Source organism: Salvelinus fontinalis, chromosome 20 (assembly GCF_029448725.1).
Source record: "Salvelinus fontinalis isolate EN_2023a chromosome 20, ASM2944872v1, whole genome shotgun sequence".
In the NCBI taxonomy this organism is placed as follows: Eukaryota; Metazoa; Chordata; class Actinopteri; order Salmoniformes; family Salmonidae; genus Salvelinus; species Salvelinus fontinalis.
The window spans coordinates 35824046-35848792 of record NC_074684.1 but is presented as its reverse complement, the minus strand read 5'-3'; the positions used below and the strand labels follow the sequence as shown (position 1 = coordinate 35848792).

General features: G+C 44.0%; 1 protein-coding gene across 2 annotated transcripts in view; it reads left to right on the top strand.

The window, feature by feature from the left end:
• ches1 (checkpoint suppressor 1) overlaps window positions 1-16672 on the top strand; it is a 51239-nt gene extending 34567 nt beyond the window's left edge. For both annotated transcript variants that reach the window (XM_055873341.1, XM_055873342.1), the window contains exons 4-6: window positions 3806-3864; window positions 9726-9834; window positions 11967-16672. In XM_055873341.1, the coding sequence (XP_055729316.1) occupies window positions 3806-3864; window positions 9726-9834; window positions 11967-12486 (688 nt within the window). In that variant the 3' untranslated portion in view covers window positions 12487-16672. The remainder of the gene's footprint in view (window positions 1-3805; window positions 3865-9725; window positions 9835-11966) is intronic.
• Window positions 16673-24747: the final 8075 nt, after the last annotated feature.

The following is a 24747-nucleotide window of genomic DNA, read 5'->3' as shown; positions in this document are numbered from 1 at the left end:
AGTGGAAAATAGAGGGAGAGACGGGGAGACAGATAGAGACAGAGAGAGAGAGAGAGAATTGGGGAGAAAGAACAAAAGAGACAGGCAGTTAGCGCAAAAAAATATGTTATCGCCGTGGCAACGCTTAACTCTCCATGGCAACAGCAGGTGGCTCAGGGCTGTATTTTTTTGTTTGTGTTGTTTTTGTTACCTGCTTTAGTCCATCTCTGGTTAAAACATCAGAGAAGAGAGAGAGAGAGAACAGGAGGAGAGGTTCTAGACCTCCAAATCCGCTCTTTTTTCCTGTCTTTCAGATGGGCTCAGGAACAATAGAAGAGCTAATATTACATTGTGACTTGACTCTCTCAGTGAGTGGTGTAATGAGAACAGCTCAGTAAAGTGGAGTATAGTGTCTCTCTGGGGCTAATAGAAAATAGTGTCTCTTTGCTCCTGAAGGAGTTGAGTTTGTTCAGTCTCTAATCTACTTTGTCTCTCTGTAGTCCTGGAGGAGTTTGTTCAGTCTCACTGTGTCTCTTAATGGTCCTAAAAGGGTTTGTTCAGTCAGTCTGTACTAAGCCTGTAAAGTAGCTGCCCACAGCACCAGTGAGTCTTGGACAGTCCCAGCTGAAACCTTTCGTGATTTACAAAGTTAAGTCTGTGAGAGCTCACCGGACCGCGCTCACTAATCTGGATCTGAAGACCACTGAACACTGTCTGCAAACCTTACAGCTCCTCTACAGACTTGAGAGACTTAGTCCTGTGAGGACCCTGGATAACACGGTACACAGAAAGAACAACATTTAAGTCTTAGACTTGTGTGTGTACAAAATACTCCTCCTCACCTTCTCTGTGTGTGTGTGTGTGTGTGTGTGTGTGTACAAAATACTCCTCCTCACCTTCTCTGTGTGTGTGTGTGTGTGTGTGTGCGTGCGTGCGTGCGCGTGTGTATCCGCGCGCCTGTGTATGTTTTTGTAAGTGTTATGTGCGGCTGTTTGTCGTAAATGTGTGCTTTGTGCGAGTGTGTGTGTGTGTGTGTGTGTGTGTGTGTGTGTGTGTGTGTGTGTGTGTGTGTGTGTGTGTGTGTGTGTGTGTGTGTGTGTGTGTGTGTGTGTGTTGGGGGGGAAGTCATGAGGAATCACCCCTGTGGACCACATCAGTGAGGCAGTAATTCTCTGTGGTAATCACAGGGGATAGAATAATGGTAATGCTGGAATATATCACTGTCATCAGGAGCACAGGCTTATGAGCTCAAATTCCTGCTTTCATTTCAGTTTGGCTGAGTCTAAAATGGCACCCTATACCCTCTCTAGGGCACTACTTTTGACCAGGGCCCTGGTAATAGGGCGCCACATGAACTTACATGATCAAATGATTGACCATCTTTCTCTCTCACTCTTTCTGTCTGTCTGTCTGTCTGTCTGTCTGTCTGTCTGTCTGTCTCTCTCTCTCTCAATCTTTCTCTCAGTCTTTCTTTCTTTCTGTCTGTCTGTCTGTCTGTCTGTCTGTCTGTCTGTCTGTCTGTCTGTCTGTCTGTCTGTCTGTCTGTCTGTCTGTGTCTGTCTGTCTGTCTGTCTGTCTGTCTGTCTGTCTGTCTGTCTGTCTGTCTGTCTCTCTCTCTCTCTCTCTCTCTCTCTCTCTCTCTCTCTCTCTCTCTCTCTCTCTCTCTCTCTCTCTCTCTCTCTCTCTCTCTCTCTCTCTCTCTCTCTCTCAATTCAATTCAATTCAAGGGGCTTTATTGGCATGGGAAACATGTGTTAACATTGCCAAAGCAAGTGAGGTAATAATAATATACAAAAGTGAAATAAACAATAAAAATTAACAGTAAACATTACACATACAGAAGTTTCAAAACAATAAAGACATTATATATATATATACAGTGTTGTAACAATGTACAAATGGTTAAAGTACACAAGGGAAAATAAATAACCATAAATATGGGTTGTATTTACAATGGTGTTTGTTCTTCACTGGTTGCCCTTTTCTTGTGGCAACAGGTCACAACAGGTCTCTCTCTCTCACTCTCTCTCATACTCTCTCTCTCTCTCTCACTCTCTCTCTTACTCTCTCTCTCACTCTTTCTGTCTGTCTCTCTCTGAATTCAATTTCAATTTAATGGCTTTATTGGCATGGGAAACATATGTTAACTTTGCCAAAGCAAGTGAAGTAGATAATAAACAAAAAAGTGAAATGAACAATAAAAATGTGCAGTAAACATTACACTCACAAAAGTTCCAAAAGAATAAGGACATGACAAATGTCATATTATGTGCAAGTAGTTAAAGTACAAAAGGGAAAATATATAAACATAAACATAGGTTGTATTTACAATGGTGTTTGTTCTTCATTGGTTGCCCTTTTCTTGTTGCAAAAGGTCACAAATCTTTCTGCTGTGATGGTACACTGTGGTATTTCACCCAATCGATATGGGTGTTTATCAAAATTGGGTTTGTTTTCAGAATTCTTTGTGAATCTTTGTAATCTGAGGGAAATATGTGTCTCTAATATGGTCATACACTTGGCAGGAAGTTAGGAAGTGCAGCTCAGTTTCTACCTCGTTTTGTGGGCAGTGTGCACATAGCCTGTCTTCTCTTGAGAGCCAGGTCTGCCTACGGCGGCCTTTCTCAATAGCAAGGCTATGCTCACTGAGTCTGTACATAGTCAAAGCTTTCCTTAAGTTTGGGTCAGTCACAGTGGTCAGGTATTCTGCCACTGTGTATTCTCTGTTTAGGGCCAAATAGCATTCTAGTTTGCTCTAAATTTTTTCCAATATGTCAAGTAATTATCTTTTTGTTTTCTCATGATTTGGTTGGGGCTAATTGTGTTGCTGTCCTGGGGCTCTGTGGGGTCTGTTTGTGTTTGTGAACAGAGCCCCAGGACCAGCTTGCTTAGGGGACTCTTCTCCAAGTTCATTTCTCTGTAGGTGATGTCTTTCTTAGGGAAGGTTTGGGAATCGCTTCCCTTTAGGTGGTTGTAGAATTTAACGGCTAATTTTGATAATTAGCGGGTATCAGTCTAATTCTATTCTGCATGCATTATTTGGTGTTTTACGTTATACACAGAGGATATTTTTGCAGAATTCTGCATGCAGAGTCTCAATTTGGTGTTTGTCACATTTTGTAAATTCTTGGTTGGTGAGCGGACCCCAGACCTCACAACCATAAATGGCAATGGGTTCTATAACTGATTCAAGTATTTTTAACTGATATGTCAAATTTTATGTTCCTTTTGATGGTATAGAAGGCCCTTCTTGCCTTGTCCCTCAGCTCATTCACAGCTTTGCTGAAGTTATCTGTGGCGCTGATGTTTAGGCCAAGGTATGTATAGTTTTTTGTGTGCTCTAGGGCACCAGTGTCTAGATGGAATTTGTATTTGTGGTCCTGGCACCTGGACCTTTTTTGGAACACCATTATTTTTGTCTTACTCAGATTTACTGTCAGGGCCCAGGTCTGACAGAATCTGTGCAGAAGATCTAGGTGCTGCTGTAGGCCCTCCTTGGTTAGGGACAGAAGCACCAGATCATCAGCAGACAGTAGACATTAGACACCATTCTAGTGGGGTGAGGCCGGGTGCTGCAGACTGTTCTAGTGCCCTCGCCAATGTGTTTATATATATATATATATATGTTGAAGAGGGTGGGGCTTAAGCTGCGTCCCTGTCTCACCCCACAGCCCTGTGGAAAGAAATGTGTGTTTTTTGCCAATTTTAACTGCACACTTGTTGTTTGTGTACATGGATTTTATAATCTCTCTCTCTCTCACTCGTTGTTTGTCACTCTCTCTCTATCCCTTCCCCCTCTCCCTCTCTCTCCTCTCTCTCTCTTCAGTCCTCCACTATGGCCAGGGAGTCCCTTCTTAAGAAAGAACGGTGGAGTTATCTTACAAGGTAGGCTACCTTTCTGCATCGCTGTGTCTTGTTTGTGTGTCTGTCTTAATCTCTCTCTCTCCCTCTCTCTCTCTCTGCTCGGATGCCAACTCCTGAGTTCTGAATTATTTTTTAGAAGGCACCTTGAGAATACCAAGTGCTGCATCCTGACACTTGGCAACATTTCAGAGGATGCTTCCGTTTGACAGGGCGTGTTTGAAAGTTTAAAAAAACTCTGCTGTGATCTGAAGCTCGGGAAGGCATCATGTGATTTTTTTCACCTCCACTTTAGCTTTCCATAACTCTCTCTCACCCTCCCTCTCTCTCTCGTCACTTTTCCTCTCTCATCACTTTCGCTCTCTCCCCTCACTTTATCTCCCTCTCTCCTCTGACATCCTCCATCCCTGTCTCCCTCGCTCTCCCTCTTCCTCTCCCCCTCTCTTTTCTCCCTGGTGGGCTGGCTGGCAGTTTAAATGGACATTCAATCCCAATCAGAGTGCACTCTGGGAGTGCGGTGGGCCAGCCGTGCTCTAAATGGGGGAAATGGATACATTAGGCGTCTGGGCCGTGTCCTCCATCCTCTCCATCGCCACTCCTTGGCTCTGATAATGGAGTAATGGTCAAGGAGCCGGCGTGGAAAGCATCTGAGGGGCCCGGCCTCCCTACAGATCTGCCTGTGACTGATGGGTCCGGTGGGAGGGAGGGAAGGAGAGAGGGATGGGTAGAGAGGAGAGAGAAAAGGGGAGAGGGAAAACATTGATCATTACTCCATTATCAAAAAGGTGGGATAGGTGGGTAGATAGTGGACAGAGAGAGTGAGGGAGGGGGGAGAGGTGGGAGGTAGGAGAGAGGAGTAGAGGAAGAGAGAGGGATAGAGGGAGGGAAGGAGGGAGAGATGGGGAGAGGGAGGAGGATGGATGAGGGAGAGAGGTGGGAGAGAGAGAGGGAGGGAGAGAGGAATGGAAGGAGGGAGAGGGAGGGAGGGAGGGAGAGAGAGGGGGAGAGAGCGAAGGGAATGGAGAGAGAGGGATGGAGAAACAGGGAGGGAGAGAGAGAGGGATGGATGGAAGGAGAGAGAGGGGGAGAGAGGAATGGAAGGAGGGAGAGGGAGGGAGGAATGGAGGGAAAGAGGGAGGAGGAGGGAGGGGAGAGAGGTGGGAGAGAGGGAGGGAGATAGGAATGGAGAGAGAAATGAAGGGAGGGAGGGAGAGAGCGAAAGGAATGGAGAGAGAGGGATGGAGAAACAGGGAGGGAGAGAGAGAGAGAGGGATGGATGGAGAAAGAAAGAGAGAGGTAGTATACAGTAGGTGGGTAGAGAGTGGACAGATAGCCACTATTAATTCAATTCATTTGAAGAAGATTTATCGGCATGGAAAGTGTAAGAACGTACATTACTCTACTAGCTCACTAACCCAGTCCCACAGCCCACAGCCTTGGTCTACTCTAAGCTGTGCTGAGTTGAAACACAGCGGAAACTGTCTACATGCTGATGCTGTATCTTCCACGATGCTAGCCCTGGTTTCCACAATGCTAGCCCTGGTTTCCACGATGCTAGCCCTGGTTTCTACGATGCTAGCCCTGGTTTCCACGATGCTAGCCCTGGTTTCCACGATGCTAGCCCTGGTTTCCACGATGCTAGCCCTGGTTTCCACAATGCTAGCCCTGGTTTCCACGATGCTAGCCCTGGTTTCCACGATGCTAGCCCTGGTTTCCACGATGCTAGCCCTGGTTTCCACGATGCTAGCCCTGGTTTCCACGATGCTAGCCCTGGTTTCCACGATGCTAGCCCTGGTTTCCACGATGCTAGCCCTGGTTTCCACGATGCTAGCCCTGGTTTGCCCATGCTAGCCCTGGTTTCCACGATGCTAGCCCTGGTTTCCCCATGCTAGCCCTGGTTTCCCCATGCTAGCCCTGGTTTCCCCATGCTAGCCCTGAAACGGTTGCTTTCTCAAGGTCTGCTGGGAATGACCTTTAACCCTGAGCTCTGGACACTGCGTCTGAACCCTCCGGTTACAAGCTTGATGTAGTCATAGCGTGCTAGGAATATGGGGCCAAATACTCAACTTTTGACGACTTTAATACACATCTGAATTTGTACTAATACGTTTGGTCCCCTACAATGGGGGGACTACAGTATGTATTAAAAGTGCTGCAACATCTAAACGGTTCACCTGATATGGATGATACCCTCAAATTAAAGCTGACATTCTGCACTTTAACAACACCATAATGGTCACTGTCCCGATACTTTAAGAGCTCACTGTATATATTCTCTCTGTATCGCCAGGGTGCAGAGACAATGTGAGCCGTGTTTTCTCCCAGCTTCTCAGCAGCATATGTCTCAGGCTTTATACCTGCAGAGACGGCATGCCTCCGAAGTTGGAAGACATGAGTCACCGCTATACATAGCATGGCTGCATGGGAGACTAAGCGGGGGAGAGAGAGAGAGAGAGACAGGGACAGGGAAATAAAGGGAAAGGAGAGAGAGGGAGCGAGCAACAGAGAGAGAGAGAGAGATAAAAAGGAAAGAGGGACAGAAAGCAAGTAAGCAAGCAAATGAAAAGACCTACAGAAAGAGGGAAACATTTTGTATAAATGGATAGGAAAGATCGACAGGGAAACAGAGAGAGAGAGAGAGTCAGTGGACAAATCGAACAGAGTTGCCTGTGGATCCAGGCAGGGCCAGGGTTAGATTAGGCAGAGCTGGGCTAGGGCCAGCCAGGGTTAGATTAGGCAGAGCTGGGCTAGGGCCAGGCCAGGGTTAGATTAGGCAGAGCTGGGCTAGGGCCAGGCCAGGGTTAGATTAGGCCGAGCTGGGCTAGGGCCAGGCCAGGGTTAGATTAGGCAGAGCTGGGCTAGGGCCAGGCCAGGGTTAGATTAGGCAGAGCTGGGCCAGGCCAGGGTTAGATTAGGCAGAGCTGGGCTAGGGCCAGGCCAGGGTTAGATGAGGCAGAGCTGGGCTAGGGCCAGGCCAGGGTTAGATTAGGCAGAGCTGGGCTAGGGCCAGGCCAGGGTTAGATTAGGCCTAGCTGGGCTAGGGCCAGCCAGGGTTAGATTAGGCCGAGCTGGGCTAGGGCCAGCCAGGGTTAGATTAGGCAGAGCTGGGCCAGGCCAGGGTTAGATTAGGCCGAGCTGGGCCAGGCCAGGTTTAGATTAGGCAGAGCTGGGCTAGGGCCAGGCCAGGTTTAGATTAGGCCGAGCTGGGCTAGGGCCAGCCAGGGTTAGATTAGGCAGAGCTGGGCTAGGGCCAGGCCAGGGTTAGATTAGGCAGAGCTAGGCCAGGCCAGGGTTAGATTAGGCAGAGCTGGGCTAGGGCCAGGTCAGGGTTAGATTAGGCAGAGCTGGGCTAGGGCCAGGCCAGGGTTAGATTAGGCAGAGCTGGGCCAGGCCAGGGTAGAGTGTGCAGTGTGTCTATGGGGTAAACGGGGTCATCTCTTAGCTGTGTGCTCTGCCTCTGAGGCTGTGTTGAACACAGAGAGGTATTTCCTGCCTCCTCCGCTGAAGCATGATCTACCGCTCTGTGGCATGTGGAATGGGAGCCGTCTCCACGGCAACGGAAAGCCCTCCCTGCCGCCGGAGCGAGAGAGAGACCCAAAAGGGGGAGGGAGAAAGCAGAGGGGGATGTTGACCCAGAAAGACCAAGCAGTAGCACACACATTGACACACACAAAGATAGTCTTGTGCACACTTTCACTCACACACACACACACACACACACACACACACACACACACACACACACACACACACACACACACACACACACACACACACACACACACACACACACACACACACACACACACACACACACACACACACACACACACACACACACACACACACACATACACACACACACACAGCAAGTGATCAAGATTACAATGGAGATAGTTTGCAGACAGGCAGGGACTTACTTATAAGGATAACAGGAGCAGCCCTAAAGATATCAGGGTCAGCCCCACAACCAGAGTCAATAGGATTAACATGGATAATGGATGTGGGCTAACACTTAGGGGCTAATAGGCAAAACCCTATAGGTACAGTACAACAGAGACACTCTTTTACGGTACATAATGCATGCATATTGCACATAGGCCTACTTAGTCCTAAAATGGCAGACGACAGCTACTGTGATGATAGGGCCAAATGTGTGAGTTCACATGCTTTCTAAAAAAGAAAAAAAAGAAGTCGCAGACAAAAGCAAATGGTGGTCATCATTTCTGAAAAGCACACTGACCCCAGGGATCCAGAGAGAGACGTGGATGACAGCTGTTTTACTGAGCTGAACTGGGGCGTCTGTCGCGAGCTGAGCAGCCAGCCTCGAATGACTGGAGCCCTGGCTCACACACTTCCTCTTACCCTCTATCGTTCCCTCTGTATATTTCTCTCTACCCCTCTTTATTTAAATACCTATCGTTGTCTCTCTCTCTCTTTTTTCTCTTTCTCTTCCTATTTTCCTCTCTCCCACTCCCCTCTCTCTCCCTTTCGCTCTCTCTCTTCCTCTCTCCCTCCATCGATCCTCTCACTAAAGAAAGCCAGTGCTGTGTAAGTTAGGCAGAACGGAACACAGTGTACTAGCCATGCTTCCCACGTGGTCGCGGTATACTGTACATAGAAACACATACACACAATATCCCCCATCCCCCACCCTCTTGACAAGGTCTAGGTGTTGGATTAAATAAGTTTTCTTTTTTACAACCAAATCTCGATTTTTGTTGTAAATGGCATGTTGTAGAAGTGTCCAGACACCTTTTTTGGTGATCTCACATTTTTGAGAAACTTACCCCAAACGGCAAACTTCCTGAGAAAACATGAGCAAAGGCTCCAAAAACACCCAAACACATCCTCTTTAGAAACAACACAGTCTCAGCATAGTGATGAAGGTCTGTTAGTGATGCATGTTTCAACACATGAAATTGTGTCATTCCGAACTTTGTACGCAACGTTCTATTTCATTTTGATGCGACTCGAGCGATACCTCGTCGTCCATTCTACAGGTAACTGCCATAACAAAAGAATCACTGGAGTAAATGAGGGATACAAAGTGTATTGAAAGCATGGCTGCTTCCAAACAGGAAGTTCCAATCTATGCCACGGTGCATTGAATCTGTTCTGGGTCGTGGTGGCCCAAACACCCTATTAAGACACTATGTTGATGTTTTGGTAGTTACCTGTAGCAGCAGGCGACACATATAACGGAACAGCTGGGTGGGGGAAATGGCTCGAGTTGCACAAAACGGTATATAACATTGTGGGTAATGTTCCCGAATGACACAATTTCATGTGTACAACATTTAAAAAGATACGCATCACTATACTGGGAGCTTTGCCGTTTCTAAAAGGACAGATTTGGGTGTTTTTGGAGCCTTTGCTCATGTTTTTGCAGGGCCCCCATACTACACAATGAGGATGAGGAAGGGATTTGCTGTTTGGGGTCAGTTTCTCAAAAACATGTGAAATCACAATAAAGGTGTCTGGAGCCATTTCCATCAAAAGTAGAGATTGGTTGTAAAAAATAAAACTTCTCCTTTAAGGTCACTACAATGCCTTATGATGCAGACATTATTTCATATTTTATTTCCCTGACGTCTCCTTGAGATCTTAGCAATTAAACTGCTTTTTGTTGTGTTCTGTATATATATATATATATATATATATATATATATATATATATATATATATATATATATATATATATATATATATATATATATATATATATATATATATATATATATATATATATATATATATGCATGTGTATTTGTGTGCATTTCTGTGTGTGTACATACAGAAATGTGTTTTTTATGCTGTTTTTGGTGTGAATTTGTTCGTATGTATCTCTATGTAAGTCCTTATGTCTGCTCCTCTCTCTGTAGTTCCTCAAGGCGTGATCCAAAATGGGGCCCGCATCAGGAGCCAGGGTCTGTTTCCTGTCATCCGACCCCTACCCATATGCTCCGTGGGAAGCAGGACCACTGCGATAAGGTCAGTGAAACTGTCAATGATCACTCGGCTGGTTATGACGTAGAATTTTACCTGGATAATACACACACCTCGACACCAAACTGTATTTTTCCACCATTTACATAATCGCACGTCAATTTGTTTATTGTACTCAAAACTGGAACCTTCACACAAAGGTGTAGTACAGTACTACATGCTCCTATTGAGTTCAGACGCAGATTACATCCTAAATGGCACCCTATTCCCTACATAGTGCACTACTACCCTATGGGCCCTGGTCAAAAATAGGGCACTATGTAGGGAATAGGGTGCCATTTGGGAGTCATTGCCCAAACAGGTGTGTTTATACAGCCTTCACAATGGTTTATTCCTGTGAAGAGCCTCGTGATTCAGAGAAGATTTAGGAACAGGCCTGGACCTGCTCATCCATCAAGGTAGCATGAGAGAATGAAGGGACACACACACACACACACACACACTCACACACACACACACACACACACCACACATACACGCCATGTCATGAATTAAACATCCCCACAGGCAAGGCAGCAGCTCACATAAGGTATGCACTGAATATTTGATCATATAAAAGAGGGTATGTCCTTCCCATGAGATAGTAATATGCCAACAGACTGTCCTGCTAAAAGAAAACAACGTTTGATCTGAGGGAGGGTGTGGCGGGGGCGGACAGCGGGACTATTTTGGATTTATAGGATGGCGTGGTGCTCTGATCCGCTTTTATGGTATATCAAATCAAATCAAAGTTTATTTGTCACGTGCGCCGAATACAACAGGTGTTGTATACCTTATAGTGAAATGCTTACTTACAGGCTTTAACCAATTGTGCAAAAAGAGGTGTTAGGTGAACAATAGGTAAGTAAAGAAATAAAACAAGAGTAAAAAGACAGGCTATATACAGTAGCGAGGCTATAAAAGTAGCGAGGCTACATACAGACACCGGTTAGTCAGGCTGATTTGAGGTAGTATGTACATGTAGATATGGTTAAAGTGACTACGCATATATGATGAACAGAGAGTAGCAGTAGCGTAAAAAGAGGGGTTGGCGGGTGGCGGGACACAATGCAGATAGCCCGGTTAGCCAATGTGTGGGAGCACTAGTTGGTCGGCCCAATTGAGGTAGTATGTACATGAATGTATAGTTAAAGTGACTATGCTTATATGATAAACAGAGAGTAGCATCAGTGTAAAAAGAGGGTTGGGGGGGGGTTGGGGGGGGGCACACAATGCAAATAGTCCAGGTAGCCATTTGATTACCTGTTCAGGAGTCTTATGGCTTGGGGGTAAAAACTGTTGAGAAGCATTTTTTGTCCTAGACTTGGCACTCCAGTATCGCTTGCCATGCGGTAGTAGAGAGAACAGTCTATGACTGGGGTGGCTGGGGTCCTTGACAATTTTTAGGGCCTTCCTCTGACACCGGCTGGCGTAGAGGTCCTAGATGGCAGGCAGCTTAGCCCCAGTGATGTACTGGGCCGTACGCACTACCCTCTGTAGTGCCTTGCGGTCAGAGGCCGAGCAATTGACATACCAGGCAGTGATGCAACCAGTCAGGATGCTCTCGATGTTGCAGCTGTAGAACCTTTTGAGGATCTCAGGACCCATGTCAAATCTTTTTCGTTTCCTGAGGGAGAATAGGCTTTGTCGTGACCTCTTCACGACTGTCTTGGTGTGTTTGGACCATTCTCGTTTGTTGTTGATGTGGACACCGAGGAACTTGAAACTCTCAACCTGCTCCACTACAGCCCCGTCGATGAGAATGGAGGCGTGCTCGGTCCTCCTTTTCCTGTAGTCCACACAGTAACAAATATGTGTTTGAAAAATGTCAACCCAAATGTGACTACTTATCAAAGGTATGAGTTTACATATGCAGTAGCCGTGTGTCTGATGATACTATGGTGCAGCCAAAAGCCTGGCGCACAGGGCTAGACATGCACTACAGTCTGTAGAAACAGTAGACAAGTGTGATGTATGTCAACAGTGACTGTAGCCTGTCCCCTTTGTGAACTGTATGGGCTCTGGTCAAAAGTAGTGCACTGTATAGGGAACAGGGTGCCATTTGGGACGCGTTCTAAATGTAGTCTGTTCACATTAAGAGTAACTGTAGCCCTCTGATCCCCTGTGTGTCTCTCCAGGTCAGCTCTGGGGGACTACCTGACCCAAGGCAACATCGGCCACCCCTGTGACTCTCCCTCCCCCCCTCCCAGCGACGACCTCCAGGAGGACCACAACTACAGCACCGCCAAATCCCCCAGCATGCCCTGCTCTTCCCAGGGGCCCTCCACGTTAGACGACGACGATGACATCATCGCGGTGGAAGTCGGCGTCCACCGAGAGGTCAAATCGGAACCTCAAGAAGTCCCGCTGGACTCTGCCTCTGTCTCCTTCCTCTCCCAGCATGCCCGGCGACGGGGCCTGCCCTGGACGAAAAACCGCCTGCGGGCCCTGGGCGACACGCTGCCGCTGAAAAAGCGCCGTTCAGCAGCGGCAGCGGTGGAGAAGCCACCGTCGGAGAGCGATGACGAGGAGATGAAGGAGGCGGCGGGGTCGTTGCTTCACCTGGCGGGCGTCAGGGCGTGTCTCAACAACATCACTAACCGCGCCGCCAAGGCTGCTCAGAAGGAGAAGGAGCAGAAAGAGGCCCTAAGGAACTAACTAAGGCCTACACATCTGGTCTGCACACCAACCACCAAGACCTAGAAACTAATAGCTAAGACACACTGCAAAGACCAACGTGGAAAAGCAGCGGGCGGCCGCAGAGTGTTGCGGGGTGTGTTAGCCAACACTTGCTGGGTGTGGACGAACGGTGGAGATTCAACATGTAGAATTGTCGGGAATGAACAGAAAACGACAGCAGATATTCTGGTCAGAGGCGATAGGATGGCCACCCGCTGCTTTTAACAGTTGGTTGTCACTGTGTATTTTGTCTCTAATGCCTGATTCCCACTATAGAGCCGACCCTAACTGTAGCCTATACTGCGCTGGCTCGGATATATTCTTTTCAGATTTAGCTTTCCAGCATGGTTCCAGCAGCAATTATGGTGGATGCGTAACCAGGCCAGCCCAGTACAGCTTGGTTTGGCATCAGTAGTGTGAAAAGGGTATATGGCCAGGCCTGAGCGCAGATAGACCTACAGTTGGACTACACACCAGGTCTACACACCGACCAACCAACCAACCACCAACAGGCCAAGAGATAACGTTATTAAGCATTAGTCTCAATAGACACTACTCCATCTCTCTCTCTTTAACCTTTAACCTCTATCTCTCCTCCGGGGGCATTAGGAGAATCCTACTTATTTATGGCAATATCAAAAATCTGTTTCTACTATACGTTTCCTATATGTTTCAACACTAACTCTGATGGGTAATTGATTCTCACGTGTCTCTGTTGATGTTTTTATGTTGTGTAAAGGGGATGCAAGCCATAGAAAAACACATTTTTGTCACTAATTAGGGAAATACATGCTAAAAATAGAATCATTGAGGAGAATAGCTGAGCGTTTTGTGTCATCTGTAACTTGTCAGAAGTGTATCTGTGAATTTGTAGCAATCTTCCAGTAATGTAAGCCAGGAAGTTGAGCCAATGATACTAACAGATTGAAAACTGTTAAAACTTGCTGCTCACACACGTCATCCTACGCCCATGAGCACAAAATGTAAGACTGTGCCAAAGACGAGCGACCAGGTTGCTTCAATGTAGCCAATCTGACAGCTTACAAAGACAAACATAAAAGGCATAGCAACATCAGAAGACCTGTAGAGAAGAGATAGGAGAACACCGTAAATGTCTCAATAATTGTAAAATCCATTCTTAAAGAATCATGCACTTATTTCTTTTTATTACGGTGATTTCTATCACCAATAGTAAAAGCATCATTGAGAATGGGCATGATTCCTTTAAGATCACTCCTTAGTATTTAAGCATAGTTAGATCTATACTGTTAATATACTGTTCAATTTTTGGTGCCATGGTGATGACTTAGTGCTGGGTCAGAGGCAATATACTGTATCTCATCTATCTTGTTCTTGTTTCTCAGCTGCGTTTGAAATGTCCTCCCATTCCCTTTTTAGTGCACTACTTTGACCAGAACCTCATGGATCTGGTCAAAAGTAGTGTGCTATGGGTTCATGGGCTCTGGACAAAAGTAGTGTGCTATGGGTTCATGGGCTCTGGACAAAAGGAGTGCACTATATCGGGAATAGGGTGCCATTTCAGACATACAGTAGCCTAGACGTCCCTGAAACTCTTCCAGTATTCCTCTTCCACAAACGTGAACGCCGGTTTAAATATAACCCATGCTACGACACCTGCCTATCATTTCTACAGACTCAGAAAACTATATACATAAACTGTGGATTCGTTGTTGTTTCTTGCAATTCTGTTTGTATTGCTTCCCCTTCTTCCTCTACCCTCATAAAAGTATAAGCAATTTGTCCAGTCTGGACAACTCTGTAAAAAGGTTAGAAAATATTTTATTTTTCCTTTCTTAATTGAAGCAATTTGACCTGCAGGACTTTCTCAGTTATATTGCATGGGTGCTTGTAAATAAGATGCAAAAGTAAATCTTTTTTTATTCAAAGATCATGTAAGATAAACAATGTATTTAGCATGAAGCATGACTTATTTTCATATAAACTTAGATCCTAGAAGAGAAAACAAAGGTTTTGCCGCCAATTCTTATACACTCAATTTTATTTAATTTTATTTTGATTTAATTTTTAAAAATTGATATTGTATTTCTTCAGATGAGCTGGGTTTTAATGACATATCTTCTTCAGGGAGACATTTTATGGGGAAATCACTGCAATTATGAGGCCCGGCTACTCTGGGCTTTATGTATAACAAACCTGGGTTCAAAAACTATTGGAAATTATTTCAAATAATTTAATATGTGCTTAATTGAGCTTGCCTGTTGCAATGCAACCAATAGTAAAGTCCCAAAAGTGCAAACCCCACTCACCTGGCACCCCAGCCAGGCTAAAGCAAACTGTAAAACTATTTAAAAGGTTTCAAATAGTATTTGAACCCAGTCTGTTAGCTCTACGGCTAGATGGATCAACTGAAAAGCCTCTAGTATGGCCTTCAGTCTTCTTCTGCCTCTTAAACAATAAATGTGTCAGTGTTCTAGTGTTATTCAGAATATATCAATAGTGTGTGAGTGTGTGTGTCCAACAACCATACACCCTTTAACATTGTGCCTGCCCTCCAGACTTAATTGTATTCCGATGTCTTCAACTGACATGTTTTCATATTGAACAGCAAATATTTCTTTATTTCTGAAAGTGTTCTCTCATTTTGTTTTGTAAATGTGTTACCATTGGGTCCTAGTTTTCTCCTCCCTGGCAGACACTTCCCTGTAAATGGACGGAGTATATGGACCTGTTTGACATGGAATTTAGAATTTGTCAGAATGTTCCACCGTTCAACTGGCTCCAACTAGTACAGCCAAACTGTTTGTTGAAAGTTACCATACCGTGAACTGACTGAGGATGTATGTACATAGAGTGGAGTTACTGTACATGATGAACACGTTTCTGTACAAACAGCAGAGGTAATTAGGGGTTAGAAAGAGGTTATGTGCAGACAGTAGGGAGAGGCCGAGTCAGAGAGAGCCAGACTTTGGTTTGGGTTTATGGGAAAGACTGAGAGTGACTGACAGCTAGACTGGGAGTTAGACAAGCAAATGACAGCAGAGTTCCATTGTCATAGTATTCTATCAACTTTGATACGGAACACTGACTATTCTATTCAATTCAATGTGTTTCTTCTATCAATGTTGACATGAAATAGACTCACTCCCTGTATACCTCACTGCCATCTCCACTTCCTCTCTTGACACTAGAGAAGTGTTATTGTGTTACAGGTCAAGCCCTCTGTGTTATGTGCAGTAGGAAGTCAGTGAACTGGTGACTAATAGTAGAGTCTGCCGTGGCAAGTCAAGGAGAAAGTGTTGCTTAAGTAACCACCATCTCCTCCAGTGACTCACATGGTGACTGTGTCCCAAATGGCACTACTTTTGACCAGAGCTAATAGGGCTCTGTTCAAAAGTTCTGCACTATATAGGGAATAGGATGCCATTTCAGACACTTCCAGTGACATGCAGGGAAGGAAGGTGAAGTTATGACCATATAAGGGTCTGCTTGACAAATAGAACGATACCGGGAAATTGGACTGAGTAATTTAATGCAAATGGAAGAAAAAGAAGAAACTATCACTGCCTGAAAAGCCCTCGAATGAGAAACAAATGTGCTTATTTTATTTTAATTCAAACCTGCCAAACTAAACCATGCTCAGTGTGCATCCCAAATGGAAACTCATTCCCTATATAGTGCACTTTTCTTTCAAAAGTAGTGCATTATAAAGAGAATAGGGTGCCATTTGGGACTCACAGGCCAGCCTGCCAGCCAGCCAGTCCACCATTTTGTTTTCTATTAATGTTTTTTTTGTGTGTGTGTGTGTTTGTTTACTCTGACAAGACGTTACAATACTGCCACGTTAATGACTATTTGAGAAGGGTCCGAAAGCCATAGAATAGAGATGTCAAACGCAAACGATTATGTTGCTCTATGAGAAGAATCGATGTAATGCAGAGTGCACCCAGCTTGGTTGGTTTTCCAATGAATGTTTGATTATTTCCTTGTTGTGCAATCACATTGCCAAAGAACGATTTCAAACGATTTCATCGATTTCATTCATGTAAATATCACGTTGTTCAATACCGTGGCAAAAAAAAAGTAGAAATGTTGTTTTTTCTTTTCAATTTTTCTGAAACCTTCAATAATGTTTATGTGGTGTATTGTCTTCCAGTTGCAATGATTAAAGTTGACCTGAACTCAACTCCTGTGCTTGAAAGAGACCATGCAATAATTACATTCAATTGAATTGAATTGGGTTAAAACATTGCACATTGTATTCCCAGAGGACAGCGCTTCAAAAGTATTAATTAAAGCACTTGGTCCTCAATAGTAAAAACAAGTAAAAAAATCGAATGGTTAAAAGACAAAGATTACAAAACAACAACATGACATTCATATTAGTGAAGAAAACTGTCACCATCCATTGCACCTCATCCCTAATCTTAAAAAACAAACAAAGCATGTAATATCCATGTTATTCACATCAACCCAAATCAGCCCACACAGACCAATAAAAACTAAACATATTCTCTGTTACAGAAGTGCATCAGAAAAGCAAGCAAATGCTTGAAAGCTCGGTTGAACCCTTCGCATAAGTAAATTGATCATTAGGTTATTGAGACCAGTGCCTGTGATTGACTCTTAAGACTGGCCCCTGTTATTGACCTCATGTTCACATTAACAAGGCTCAGAACATAGCAAGACTTTTTTCAACCTGTTACTTAACTATTCATTCACTTCCTGTAATCATTAAAGCCCAATACTTTTGATTAAGTGTCAGCGGTGTGCCATCAGTGTTTTACTCCCAGTCAGGGCTATAGCTCCTTCTTGTCACTCAGTCAATCTGATGGTTGCCATGATGGAGCCATGTGGCAGAGGGAAGGAAGGCCATTCATAATTAAAGCCAAAGACTACAGGCTTAATCACCAGCCACTGCCTCCCCGCGCAGCACAGCGCAGCACAGCACAGCGCGCCACATATCCCTCCACCATGCGCTACAACTGCATGGAGCCAGTCTCTGTTGCTATGCAACTGCAGCAAAGAAAGTGCAAGTATATTCTGTACATCTTTAAGGGGCATCTTTCCACTGACCCAGTTGCCTGGGGCTCCAAAAAAATGTCTTAACACGCCATTATGTCTATCTGCTATGTTTTAGTCCTTTTGGAAGTTGTCCTTCACCACTTTTACAAGGGACGTTTTTGAAATGTCAGTTCATCTTCAAGACATTGTCTGTGTAACGTGACATGTATGAGCAGTAAATATTAAAAGAAATATCAATAAATATGAGGGCTCTTTTCCCACTGAAACGGATGAAATAAATGAATATTATTGGTAATCCATGGTATTCAGGGGCCAGTCTTGTAGGAGAGGAGAATATGTGTGCAGTGTGAGGTGAGTCAGACACAGAAGGTTCAATTTAAATCAAACTGTAGTGTCACATCCGCTGATTACAACAGGTGTAGACTTTACATTGAAATGCTTACTTATGAGCCTTTTCCCAACAACGCAGTGTTAAAAAGTAAGAAAATGTCCAAATAAAAATAGAAAACAGTAACACAATAAATACCAATAATGAGGCTATATAAAAGGAGTACCGGTAACGAGTCAATGTGCAGGGGTACAAGGTAGTTGAGGTAATTACAGTTTGTACATGTAGGTAGGGGTAAAAGTGACTAGGCAATCAGGATAGATAATATACAGAATAGCAGTAGCGTATGTGGAGAGTAAAAGTCAAATCAAATCCAATTGTATTTGTCCCATGCGCGAAATACAACAGGACAGTGAAATGCTTACTTACAAGCCCTTAACCAACAATGCGGTTTTAAGAAAAATGCAAATAGTAGCTATTCGGGAGTCTTATGGCTTGGGGGTAGAAGCTGTTGGAAAGCCTTTTGGATCTAGACTTGGTGCTCCGGTACCGCTTGCCGTGCGGTAGCAGAGAGAACAGTCTATGGCTTGGAAAGGAAAGTGCGTGTTTGTGGCGTCAATACGCATGTGTGGTTTGTGAGCCTATGTGTGTGTGTGTGTGTGTGTGTGTGTGTGTGTGTGTGTGTGTGTGTGTGTGTGTGTGTGTGTGTTGGAGTGTCAGTGTAAGTAGTTGTGAGTGTGTGGGCATAGTCCAATGAGTGTGCATAGAGGCAGTGTAAGTGAGTAAGTGCAACAAAGGATCAATACTAATACTAATAGTCCGGGTGGCCATTTGAATAACTGTTCAGCAGTGTTATGGTTTTGGGGTAGAAGCTGTTCAGGTGCTTTTTGGTCCCAGACTGGTGCACCGGTAATGCTTGCCGTGCGTTTCCAGAGTGAACAGTCTATGGCTTGGGTGGCTGAGGTCTTTGACAATTTTCCGGCCTTCTGACACCGCCTGTTATAGAGGTCCTGGGTGGCAGGGAGCTCAGCCCAAGTGATGTACTGGGCTGTCCGATACCACCCTCTGAAGGACAGGCTCATGGTAATGGCTGGAACAGAATTGGTGGAACGGTATAAAATATGATGCCATTCCAATTGCTCCGTTGCAGCCATTATTATGAGCCCGTCCTCTCTCAGCAGCCTCCTGTGGAGTCAGGGTGCAGTATAAGTAATATAACTGCATTATGCTGCAAAAACTGCAACCAGAATAACGCATCGTTTTTACTGCGTCCAAAATACCACAGTTGACTGCAGTTACTGCACTTTTACTGCCGTTTCAAAACTGCTATCTTTCTTTGTAAGAGTTCTGCTCTTCATGGTCCAGATCATCCAGATTTACTAAATGTCAATTGAGACAGGTTTCCATGGAGACTGTAGAAAGTAGAGTTAAGGCTCTTTGTTAGCCTGCATTTATTCCATGCCGTTATGCTTTTGGAGAATTTTCCCCCTAGAAGAGCAGGGGTTATTGTTATATGCCAGGGGTGGGAAAAATACGCCCCGCAGGCCAGATCCGGCCTGCAAACTCCTTCAATCCGGCCCGTGGGAGGTTTGAGCCAGCCTGCGGCAGTTTTTGGGGGGGAAATTATTATTTTGGGTTAATAAAACACTCCAGGTCATCTTAAACGTCTACATAAAAAGTTTGTAGAAATGATGAAGGACCTATATATTTTCAAATAACTTCCCTTTTTCTGGCCTGCAAATAGATTTTGCCAAATTAAATCTAATCTGTGCCGCCCTCCATTGAATTTCAAAATCCCGATGTGGCACTTTAAACAAAACATTTGTCCACCCACGAAACAATGGACAAATCTTTCCTGAAGTGGATATAAATTTGCCATTTTGACTTAAATTGCACATGTTTTATGATAAAGTATCTTCCTTCTCATATTGCTTAAATTGATTGGATGTGGGTCATTATAGTGATTGGAAACTGATCCTCTGTGTTTTGTTGTGGTGTGTGATCACTCTCTAGTGGTGTAATGGAGTTACTACATTCAGTGGCTCCTGAATCAGTCACTCGACTCCACTTGGGCAGAGACGAAGAGGCGAAGCTGACGATGGCTGGCTGACGATACTACACGGTAGTCAGATTCCGATATCGATCAATGTGATATAATCATTTTCCAAAGCATCTGGTCTATTTTTTAACATGAATAAATGCGAACTCATGGCTGTCAAAGATTGTGTGACACCCTCATATTCAGTGGCGACCCGTCATTCAGGGCAGGTGGGGCTCGTTCAGCTAAAAAAAAAAATGTGTTTCCCGTTTTGCATACGTGTCACACATCAGTTTGCAAACAATGTAAAAACACATGGTCTCTTTTTTGCTTTCTTGAGTAAGGCACTCCAAAATGGAGGTGTTTCAGCCTAGCTCAGTGTTTCTGTGGTGGGGCAGCCAGCGGAAAATACAGTGCTTAGGGGTTGGTAATGTTCACTAGTTGCGCTGTGATTGGCTCAGTGTTCTGTCACTCATGGGGTCACTGCAAAATCTACGGCCAGAGCTCAGACATTCAAGCCCCTTGAGTGCTGCTATGGATTTACATTAGAAGTGCCCATCCAAGAAGACTCAAGGTCATTGGCCACAGATAAAATTATGTCAAATCACGTTATATCTACCGTAGCTTTGATTGGACTGTCATATCATACTTTCAAAATCTTAGCTAGCAATATAGACAAGGAGTCATCATCATGAATCAAGTCGACAATCTATTGGCAATTACTTTTGAATCCTTGTCATATGAAGATAAATTATATATAAAATGTATCAGTGCTCATCGGCCATTGGAAATAAACATTACACAAGTTGGAAATCCCAAATTCAACAATGAGTGGTTTGGAAGGAATCAGTGGCAAACTGCAAGCATTGCAAAATAATCACTAGCCTGCTATTCAGTGGAGTGGGTTCGTGGTCCAAGTCTGGGTTTAAGGGTCTTTTTTCCAAGCTTAAAAGGATAAACATTCAACACCATGGGCCAGAAAAGGTTGAATACAATGGCCATACTGTCAATCCAGCATGACTTCTGCTGAGTTCAAGACAACTGGGAACTCTGAAGAAAAACAAGCTCCGACTGAGAATATGTGTTTTGAATGGTCATTCAACTCGGAATTCCAAGTCGAGAAATCGGGCCTCTTTCTAGAGCTCCGACCTGAAGTTCAATGACGTCATGATTCCCAGTTGTCTTGAAAGCACCATACATCCAGAGAATACCAGACTTTGATGAGAAAGTTTGATGACAAAATGTACACACAAGAAGGACCGCTGCGCCACCTTCCTGTTCAAGTGAGCAAAGCACAACAAGGTGAGTCCAAAAAGGTCTTGTATGCTGCTGTATAAATTATGTAATATGCCAGGAAGATATGTATACTGTAGCTAAAAAAGTAATACTATGTGTTTTTTTGTGTAGCAAAGGTGCCCCACCCTAATAATTTGGTCCCTTTCCCCCTAATAACTTAGTGCACATGCAGCCTTTAGCCTGTTTTAGAGAAATGTAGTCATTGAACATTGAGCTTTCATTGTCTACTTATATGCCCCCTTTAATTATCCTACGGTTTTGACTTGGTTTTCAGGGAGAATACTGTAAGAATGGCCCATGTTCTGAATTCTGTCGCTGTACATTTCAAAAGTGCTGAACAAATAGTTATATTGACTACGTCCATCCTAGCTCGCTCATTAATGTCTTAATCGAAATCACGGATTTCGCTCGTCGTCCCTTGATGCCATAGTTTGTACTATTAAGCAAGTCAGCCATATCAGCTATGTTTTTTTTAAAGGCAGTAAATGAGGATGAAGGAACTGTTTAGCTGACAGACAAGGCTCCGCTGATAGCCAGGTGTAGCAGTGGTAAGGATTCACTCCATTGTGCTGAAAATAAAGCTCTGCTATTGGGACAGCTTTATGTAGGCTTTAACAGTTTGTGGGCACCGTTTGTCACCATTATAGTGCAATTAATCTATTGTTTAGTGTTGTGTAGTGGCTTTGCTGGCATACATCTAAAAAATGTTCTTGTAGTTTTTGCAACTAAGATTTACATGCTAAGATCGCCAGTGCTCATACTATGGTATTCCAGTGAAAGAATACACTCTTTTTTTGTTATTTTAGAACATATTTTGGCACAACCATTACAAAGGATCAGAAGTCTAGAGGCTTCCTACATTTGAACCCTGTTATAAAAAAACAGAAGAAGCTAAATCAATGTCTACAGTGGGACATTGTAAGGAAGAGTCATAATAATCTCTAGACTAACATATGCTGCTTTATCTTTATATCTTGACTGTAAAATAAGAGATAGACCAGATGCTTTTCAACTTTCTGTGGAGAAACCATACACATTAGATTAGGAAAACTGTAGTAATGAGTATGATGGGCTTAATTTTCAGGACTTAAAAAAAAGAATGAATACAAAATATTAATTTTCTATAATACTTGTCATGATCGTCATAATGATTGGACCAAGATGCAGCGTGGTATGTATTCATCCCTTTTATTAGGAAGAGGAAACTCAAAGAACAAAAACAATAAAGCGAACAAACTGAAACGGGAAGCTCAAAATAGTGCTAACAGGCAACTATACATAGTCAAGATCCCACAAAGCACAATGGGGAAATGGCTACCTAAATATGATCCCCAATCAGAGACAACGATAAACAGCTGCCTCTGATTGGGAACCATACCAGGCCAACATAGACATATAATTCCCCTAGATAACTCACCCTTAATCACACCCCGACCTAACCAACATAGAGAATAAACAGCTCTCTATGGTCAGGGCGTGACAATACTTTTAAGATCAATTGGATAAAACAATACCTACGAAGACCCACTTCTATGTGGAACTTATTCCTCATCGTGTCTTTCTCCTTTTGGTGGCCTTCATGTTGGTTTGCAATTATAATATTGACAAAGTTCCAGTGAGGTTTTCGGCAGGTTTTCTTGTCATTGTCCTTAATTTATAAGTATATTTTCTCCCCACACAGATATTATATTATTAAAATTGGGACATATTGTATAAAAATACATCTTTGTTTTTTGAATATTGGTTCCAAAATAATATCCTATTGGTGATCCAACTTGTAAATGAAGAGGATCTTTTACTTAATTATGAGGAATTCTTATCACTTTACAAGATCCCTGTAACACATAATTCCCTCATAAATCTACACACAATACCCCATAATTACAAAGCAAAAAACAGAAATACCTTATTTATGTAAGCATTCAGACCCGTTGCTACGAGACTTGAAATTGAGCTTAGGTGCACCCTGTTTCCATTGATCATCCTAGAGATGTTTCTACAACTTGATTGGAGTCCACAAGTGGTAAAATAATGTTATATTTTATTTAACCTTTATTTAACTAGGCAAGTCAGTTAAGAACCAATTCTTATTTACAATGACGGCCTACACCGGCCATACCCGGACGACGCTGGGCCATTTGTGCGCCGCCCTATGTGACTCCCAATCACGGCCAGTTGTGATACAGCCTGAATTTGAACCAGGGTGTTTGTAGTGACGCCTCTAGCACTGAGACACAGTGCCTTAGACCGCTGCGCCACTTGGGAGCCCGAGTGTCTCCCATGATTTGGAAAGGCACACACCTGTCTATATAATGTACCACAGAGCAAAAACCAAGCCATCAGGTCAAAGGAATTGTCCGTAGAGCTCTGAGACAGGATTGTGACCAAGAACCCGATGGTCACACTGACCGAGCTCCAGAGTTCCTCTGTGGAGATGGGAGAACCTTCCAGAAGGACAACCATTTATGCAGCACTCCACCAATCAGGCCTTTATGATAGTGGCCAGATGGAAGCCACTCCTCGGTAAAAGGCACAGCCTGCTTGGAGTTTACCAAAAGGCACCTAAAGTCCTCTCAGATCATGAGAAACAAGATTTTATGGTCTGGTGAAACAAAGATTGAACCATTTGGCTTGAATGCCAAGCGTCACGTCTGGAAGAAACCTGGCACCATCCCTACGGTGAAGCATGGTGGTGGCAGCATCATGCTGTAGGGATGTTTTTCAGCGGCAGGGACTGGGAGACTAGTCAGGATCGAGGCAAAGATGAACAGAGCAAAGTACAGAGAGATCCTTAATGAAGGTTAACCTTCAAACAGGACATTGACCCTAAGCACACAGCCAAGACAACTTAGGAGTGGCTTCGGGACAAGTCTCTGAATGTCCTTAAGTGGCCCAGCCAGAGCCCGGCCAAACCTGATCGAACATCTCTGGGGAGACCTGAAAACAGCTGTGCAGCGACGCTTCTCATCCAACCTGACAGAGCTTGAGAGGATCTGCAGAGAAAAATGGGAGAAACTCCCCAAATACAGGTGCCAAGCTTGTAGCGTCATACCCAAGAAGACTTGAGGTTGTAATCGCTGCCAAAGATGCGTCAACAAAGTACTGAGTAAAGGTCTGAATACTTATGTAAATGTGATATTTCCATTTCACAAAAATGTTTAAAACCCGTGTGTATATTGATAAATATTACTGCACTGTTGGCGCTAGAAACACAAGCATTTCACTCCACCTGCAAAAACATCTACATAATTAAAAAATCCCTATCAAAATCTGTCAATTTAAGCAAGAGATATGTTTTTTTGCATGGGCTGCGGCTCAATCCACCACAACCGCCTATGTTGCATCTGCCTGCACTACTGTATCTCATCCATTGGTTCAAAACACAGATTATCCATTATATTGACCATATACTCAAATGGCCACTCTAACAATGAAAATAAAAATGTAGATCGTTGACAAAGAATGACAATTAAATCCCACTTTGTACCACAACAAAATGTGGAAAAAGTCAAGGGGTGTGAATACTTTCTTTAGGCACTGCAGGCCTTTCTCGGTCCTTTCTTAGCCTGTAATT